The following is a 6,708-nucleotide window of genomic DNA, read 5'->3' on the forward strand; positions in this document are numbered from 1 at the left end:
AACATTAGAATAAGCGGCTGCAGGATTTTGGTAAAAATTGTGAGATGAATCTGCTCTGAAGCATTACAAATACTCTGAGCAAAGGAGAAATAGACGACTGAGATCACTGATGGTCGTTTTAGTGATTCATGAGAAACAGCTGCCTTCGTTCTGAGACGTAAAAAAACGCCGAAGAGGAGTTCCTTCGTTTAGGGAAGGTCATTACTAATCCTAAAGGAAATAAAGGCACCATAGCTTAAAAACACAGATCAATAAAAATGTGAAGGAGAAAGGATGAGACCAGGTTTTAGATTACTGTTCATGACTTCATTCTTTTTAACCAGTTTTATAAAGTTATTAAACAGACAAAGAATCTGTATAAAACTGCTTTGTAATAATCATTTTAATAAGCTTATAGATGCAGGCACCTCCATCTGTAGCTTTCCTTACACTTGTGAGGAAATTTATTTATGGATAACATTTAGCATAAATATTAAAATCATAATTAAATAAAATTACATGGAAAAAGTAATTTAAAAATACATGTTTAGAAAGATTTTAATTGGTCTTGTGTGATTTTGTTTTTGGTACTCTTTAGTTCTGTCAATCATTCCAGGTGCTAATAATCTACAAAGGCCTTCAGGTTTTCCATTATGTAAATAGATGCAGAAAATATCAAGTTAAAGTGTGGTGAAGACATACAAAATTAAGTTGCATTAATTTTTACAGTATTGTTGGAATAATTGTGATAGCACTGATTTAAACATAATTTGTGAGCATGAGCTCCGGCTGCCCTCTCGTACATTTAGAAGGTTCTACGTTTGAGTCCCAACGTGGGATCTTTCCGTATCGGTGTGGAATATTTATTATTTTTTTATATAACACGTTTAACACCCTGCCATAAATACTGGTTCCTCTCCAGTTACAATCTGCGTCTAGCTTTAATTAAAGTCCAATAATTGTGAAAGATTTCTCCTATTTTCGTCTACATTAAATCTGCCTCCTCTCCAAAGAAGTTCTCATTAATTTTCTCCCTTTACAGTGGAAAAAAAAAAGAAAAGGAAAAAAAAGTTTTCCACTATGGGAACTTAAAATAAAAATTTAACTGTCTCTTTGAATCGTCTAGGCGTCATATAAAGTATAAACAACAAAAAAGGGAGAAACTCCGGTTCGTAGCTCTGGTAAGACAATGAAAAGGCTGATTCATGGCGACTCACAAGCCACGCAGGTGGGAAAACAGCTCACAGTGCAGGCAGCTGCGTATTAGAGGCGCATTCTGCAGGAGATTTAGGATCACTGTATTTCTCAGAGGAGTCGATGGCCTTGAACGAACCGAGCAGCTGACTTCCGGTTTCAAAACAAGTAAAAGCTCCATCGATTACAAAAAAAAAAGCGTTTCCCAACAGGCAGTTAGTTGGAAATAGTTTCATGTGTGCAGAAACACCGGGTCCAGTAAGGTCATGAGAAGGGAGGAAACTGGACCCGACCCGCCTAAGTCACTCAGAGTAGTTGTAGTTTAAACAGCTGAGTCACATTAGCTCGATTGATTCCAGCTGTCTGGACAAACTGAGGCTCTGAAACTCGTCTGTAGTGAGTCATACCGTCAGTCCTCTGATATTTACATTGTTTCACTCGTATCTGATTAAGTCCTGAAGAAAAAAATGACTAAGAAACAGGAACATGTTGCCATGGCAACGCTTCCTTCTTCCTGTTTCAGAACCGGAAAACGGCCCCAACCAGCAACTTCGCTCCGGTTTCTTAAACTACGGCACAGGTTCTAAAGGTGGTACATAAGATTTTATGTCAACTGTGATGGTAGGAGATAGAAGTAGCTATATTTTAGAAATCTTAGCTTAGTGGTGATCCATTTCCAAAACGGAAAACCAGCAAGGTTTGCTGTAACCAGGCTAACTGCTATTGTTAATTATGAATTTCTTATGTTTTTACTGTCAAATGATCTAAAATATGGTGTTCAGTATCGACTAAAGTACTTTCACAAATATAAAATAATTTTTGTCTCTGCTTATCACCAAGGCAGCCATATTGGATTTTGAGGTTTAGATTGCTGAGGAAACTCCAACTTTCCTCCTCTGAAACCTAATTTCTGGCAACCTTTATTTCCCGCCCCCCCCCAACTACAAACTTGGATATTTTAACTTTAAGTAAAAAAATGGAGGACAATTTGAACACAAGTCATTTTCCTTTTGCTTTACAATCGAGCCTTATTTTATGTAGCTCTATCGCATAAAATAGTAAAGTTTGAGCAGTTTTGTAAAGAACTGAACATCGACCCAAAGGAGAAACTTAAAACAACTGTGTCAAAGTGATTTATTATTTTTATTACCTGGTCAACATTTTCATCTTCATACAAGGAAATCTCCAAAAACTTAACATACAATTTAAACCAGCAGATGAAAACAATATTCAACTCTGAAGGAAAAAACGAACAAACAAACAAAAAAAAAAACCAAATTGAGATACATAAATACGAAACTGAACAAAAAGAAAAGCCATTGCACTTTAACTCCATAAATGCAACTCAATGTTATTTCTCTCTGGCCCAAAGCAGCCAAACAGTTACCAGAATAAATACGTTCAACCATTTACTGCTCTGGGTCACTATGTGCATTCACATCCACGTCCCAAATCACATTCAGATTATTTTCATCTAACAGTTGAGGAAAACCACAGGTGTCTCTGTGTTTTAGTCAGATTATATAATCCTTAGTGAAACAACCTAATTTCTGCTCCCAAAGAACCAACATGGAGACCAGTGTTTGCCAATAATATATCTGGGGTTTAGGAGGGTCTTCAGTAGTGACAGTGATGTTAAAGCAAAAAAATAAAAAATAAAAAAATAAACATACATCAGGAAAAACTAAATTAGAAATGTATAGTCATCGCAAAAGTATAACAATGACGTAGCGACCAGAACGTGATTTAAAAATAATAAAATCAGATCCATATTATAAGGTTTAAAATAAAAGTACTAGTTATTCCAAACTATAAAAATGCTCAGCTAGAGTGTAATTATTCAGAGTGTGTGATGAAAGCTTTTACACAACTTATGAAGGGACAGTCCAACCAGCAAACAAAATTTTGGTGGCTCGGTTTTCCTCAACGTTTTCCTCAATTTATCTTTGATTGTCTCGTGTTTAGTTTAGAAACCCTGCTGTAGGAGGTTCTGCTCTCCAAACTCGAGTTTCTAATGGGAGATCCTGACTGAATGCGTCCGATCGACTCAACCGTTTCTGACGTGAATGCAGCAGAGACCCACCGGTGCACCGAACCCCGCCTCCTCTCTACCGCAGCTAAAAGACATTTACAGTATAGACAATGTATAAACACAATGGCCAGCCATGTACGAGGCACATATGACAAAACACCTTTGCTTAGGATATATAATACTAGTTTTTAAAAACATACACATAATGTAAACCCCCGAAAACATTGATAGTAAAATATACAAAACTGATGGAGAGAGACTAACGGTTTCTGTTTGTGTGGCGTCGGTGATTTCTGCCGCGGCTTCGGCAGCTTGTCTTCACAGAGAGGCTACATGGGAGTATCAAAGTGCTTTAATCTCCTCTTCAATCCGTCCCCTCCCAGGTCTCTGCCCAGAACATTTCCTGTTTTTTTTATTTCCCATGTTTCCTCTGGATGCCGCCAACACGAACCCTCACGCCCGGCGCTACAGTTTGCTCAGCGATGCGACGGCGGAGACAAACCGATGGTCCGTGACGGTACGTTGTGCAGCGTAACGAAGAGGAGAGCAGACACAGCTTCGCTGTTCTCTTGGTATAAAAACAGGATTACTCGTTTATCAAACCGGCCACCGTGTGGGATGATGGGAGAAGACAGACACCACCGAGCAAAACGAAGGAAATCGTTTCCTAAACAGGATTTCCCGAGTCACATACGGCTGTACAACGCATGAAGCCGACGGCCTGCAGTCCGAACATCAGGAGGAGGCAGCATTACGCGTTTCGCTTTTTTAGTTTTGTTGTTAAAGTTTCGTATTTTGTCCAGCTCCAGTCCTGCTCCTTTAAAGAGAAAAGAAAGGAAGAAATCAATGTCTCAATTAAAAAAAAAAACAGTGTGTAGATTAAATGGTTTCCTCAGGAGAGGTGATGAGTCGTAACTTCTCTTTTCATTACGGATTAAAGGAGATTGAAGCTAAAATCTAGAGCAGGTCAATGCGACAGACTATTTTGGTCTTTATTGTAAAATTAGATGAACACCAAAAACTTTATTTCAGTAATTCAAAGCAAAACCTGAAACTTATTTACAGTGCTGTGGAAAAATGTTTAAACTTAACTTTAATAACCAGGGTAAATTTAAAAAAAAAAAAAAAAAAAAAGCTGTTTTCAATTGATTTCATTTATTGAAATATAAAAGCTATGCAACATAGTGGATGACTGATCTATTTCTCCATGAATATTGTGCAAATGATCTGACTGATATAAGATGATTACTGCTCATAAATCGTCCCCTCTTAAAAAGAAAACAAAAAAACTTTCCCTTTAAAACCTAAACTTTAAGGCTTAATGATGCAGCATTTGTATGCTTTTAACCCTTTTTTTGTGTTTACATAATTCATTTTTGCATTTGTTTTATTGCTCACACTCTGAGGTGAAACTTGATTCTTAAATCAATGAATTTTAAGTAAATTCATTTAATTTAATAAATTAAATTAAATCTGCATAGATGACAGATGAAAACTCTTAAAACAAAACGTTAACCATGAACTGACCACTATGCTCTTTGCTTGCTCGTCTGCGGCCTCCTGCATCAGATTGGTCAGCTGACTGAGGTACTTCTGGTTCTCCTGCAGCAGTCGAGGCGCTCCATCACTGAACGATAAACAAAAAAACACTAAATCAGCCTCAGTTTAGTCACATGAGACCCACAAAACAAACAACCCCAAAGAGACAACAGCCTCCTGTCTGCTCACAGAAATTTTTTGGTAAAATATTCTGGATGTTTGGGCATGAATCACAGTTTGGGACGTTCTTGAACAGAAATCAGGTTTTTCCAGAAATTTTAAGTCGCTCATTAGTACATGTCTAACCCTGGACTGATGTAGGTTAGGAAGCCGAACCTGTACAGTTTGTCCTTTGGTGGACAAACTGTTAAATTAAACAATTATAACATTTGATAATTACCTATTTAGCAACAGTTATCTTTTAAGATATAATTTACCATTCACAAATCTGCTAAAGGCTGATTAAGTTTAGTTTACAAGGTTATCAGATGTAATATTTCCTCGGTGTTTATGCTCAAATTAAAATCTAGACCGCGAGATTAATGTTGAATTTCTGAATGACTCAAAGTGTTGTTTTTTTTGCTAACAGTTGTTTTGTCCACTCCTTCAAGATACATTGCACTTTTTGTGGATCTTCCTCTTCTAACATTGATTATAACTTTAATTTAACCATTTCAACTACTTAGAATGGAAAGCAAAGGTTTTAAATGTAGATTTAATTAAGATTATTCAAATAGAAATAAATATGCTCAGAAAAAGACCAAAGCAGCACAGGTGTTCAACTTTGGTACTTTTTTTGTTTGTAAGGCTCATAAAAGTTTAAGTTTTACTGCTGTCTTAGCTTTTTAGACCCAGTTTGAGAATTACAGGTGCAGATCTAACTAAACTTAAAGCTGCTTATCAAGTAAAACAAGTGGTTTTTATTTAACTGTGTGATCAAACATTAGATGACTGAAGTTTCGCCAGATGTGTTCTGGTGCTGAGTGACTGAGTGACCTGTCGTTGCGTCCGGGCAGGGAGGTCAGGGGATGAGGGGAGCTGACTGGCTGAGCCGACTGGGACCACTGGGAAACCTGCAGCAGGTGGGACGACTCAGGACTGGTTGCCATGGAGTTCCGAGACGAGTTCTGGGCCTGAGGAAACGACCCGTTTTACCAACAAAGCAACAACAAACATGAACACCCTCCATCAACAACACAGGCGGCCAAATATCTGTGCGACAGAAAAGTAAAAAGCCGTTTGAACTCGACATTTCTTCTTTAAATGATCCCCATGCACGACTCCAAAGATCACTTTGTTTTCTCACTGGACAAGTTAAAAATCACTTTGCTAAGAACCTGAACTATTTAATGTTTTCTTTTCCCTTCTTTTTGAATGAGTTTGATCCAAAACCTTTATTATTTTTGCCTGAGCTTGTTAAGAAATTGAACAAAACACATTTTTAACTGCCATATTTCCTTCTTTTCCTAACTCAAATTTTTACATTAGTCAAATCAGTTAGATCACCTTTATTTCCAAATCTAGAACTACTGGGTTTGTCAGAATCAGAAATAGAAAAATCATAGATTATGTGAAGAGTCTTTAAATCAAAGTTCTGTCAACTTTGGTACCTTCATTTTGTTTGCAACATTTCTTAAGTCACCTGCTGTTTTTATTTTGTTTTTTAATTATGTAAAGCACCTTGAAACGCCTTGCTGCTGAAATGTGCTATACAAATAAAATTTGATTGATTAAGAGTAGAACTCTTAGTGATACATTTGCCATCCTAGACCCAGTATCGTTAGTCCATAAGTAGTGTTATGGACTACTGTCCATAAGAAAATGGAAAAACAAGAAACATCTGGAAGACCGGATGTGTTGAAGAACTGGACTGCACCTTTTCAAGGCTGAACCCAGAGAGTCTTTTATTCTGCCTCAACTGCAGCATTGCTGCCACTGGGTGGCAGTATTGCTGCCACTGGGTG

General features: G+C 37.3%; 1 protein-coding gene across 1 annotated transcript in view; it reads right to left on the reverse strand.

Annotated features, from left to right (window-relative positions):
* Window positions 1-2,290: 2,290 nt before the first annotated feature.
* The window catches only part of LOC106960919 (inhibitor of nuclear factor kappa-B kinase subunit alpha-like), an 18,957-nt gene continuing 14,539 nt past the window's right edge, over window positions 2,291-6,708 (reverse strand). Inside the window, exons 20-22 of the mRNA XM_015054316.1 lie at window positions 5,741-5,877; window positions 4,733-4,832; window positions 2,291-4,022 (exon numbers count right to left, since the gene is read on the reverse strand). Of these exons, the coding sequence (XP_014909802.1) occupies window positions 3,957-4,022; window positions 4,733-4,832; window positions 5,741-5,877 (303 nt within the window). The 3' untranslated portion in view covers window positions 2,291-3,956. The remainder of the gene's footprint in view (window positions 4,023-4,732; window positions 4,833-5,740; window positions 5,878-6,708) is intronic.

The sequence above is a fragment of the Poecilia latipinna genome, unplaced genomic scaffold, assembly GCF_001443285.1.
Source record: "Poecilia latipinna isolate Pla-1442-1.1 unplaced genomic scaffold, P_latipinna-1.0 Scaffold1242, whole genome shotgun sequence".
In the NCBI taxonomy this organism is placed as follows: Eukaryota; Metazoa; Chordata; class Actinopteri; order Cyprinodontiformes; family Poeciliidae; genus Poecilia; species Poecilia latipinna.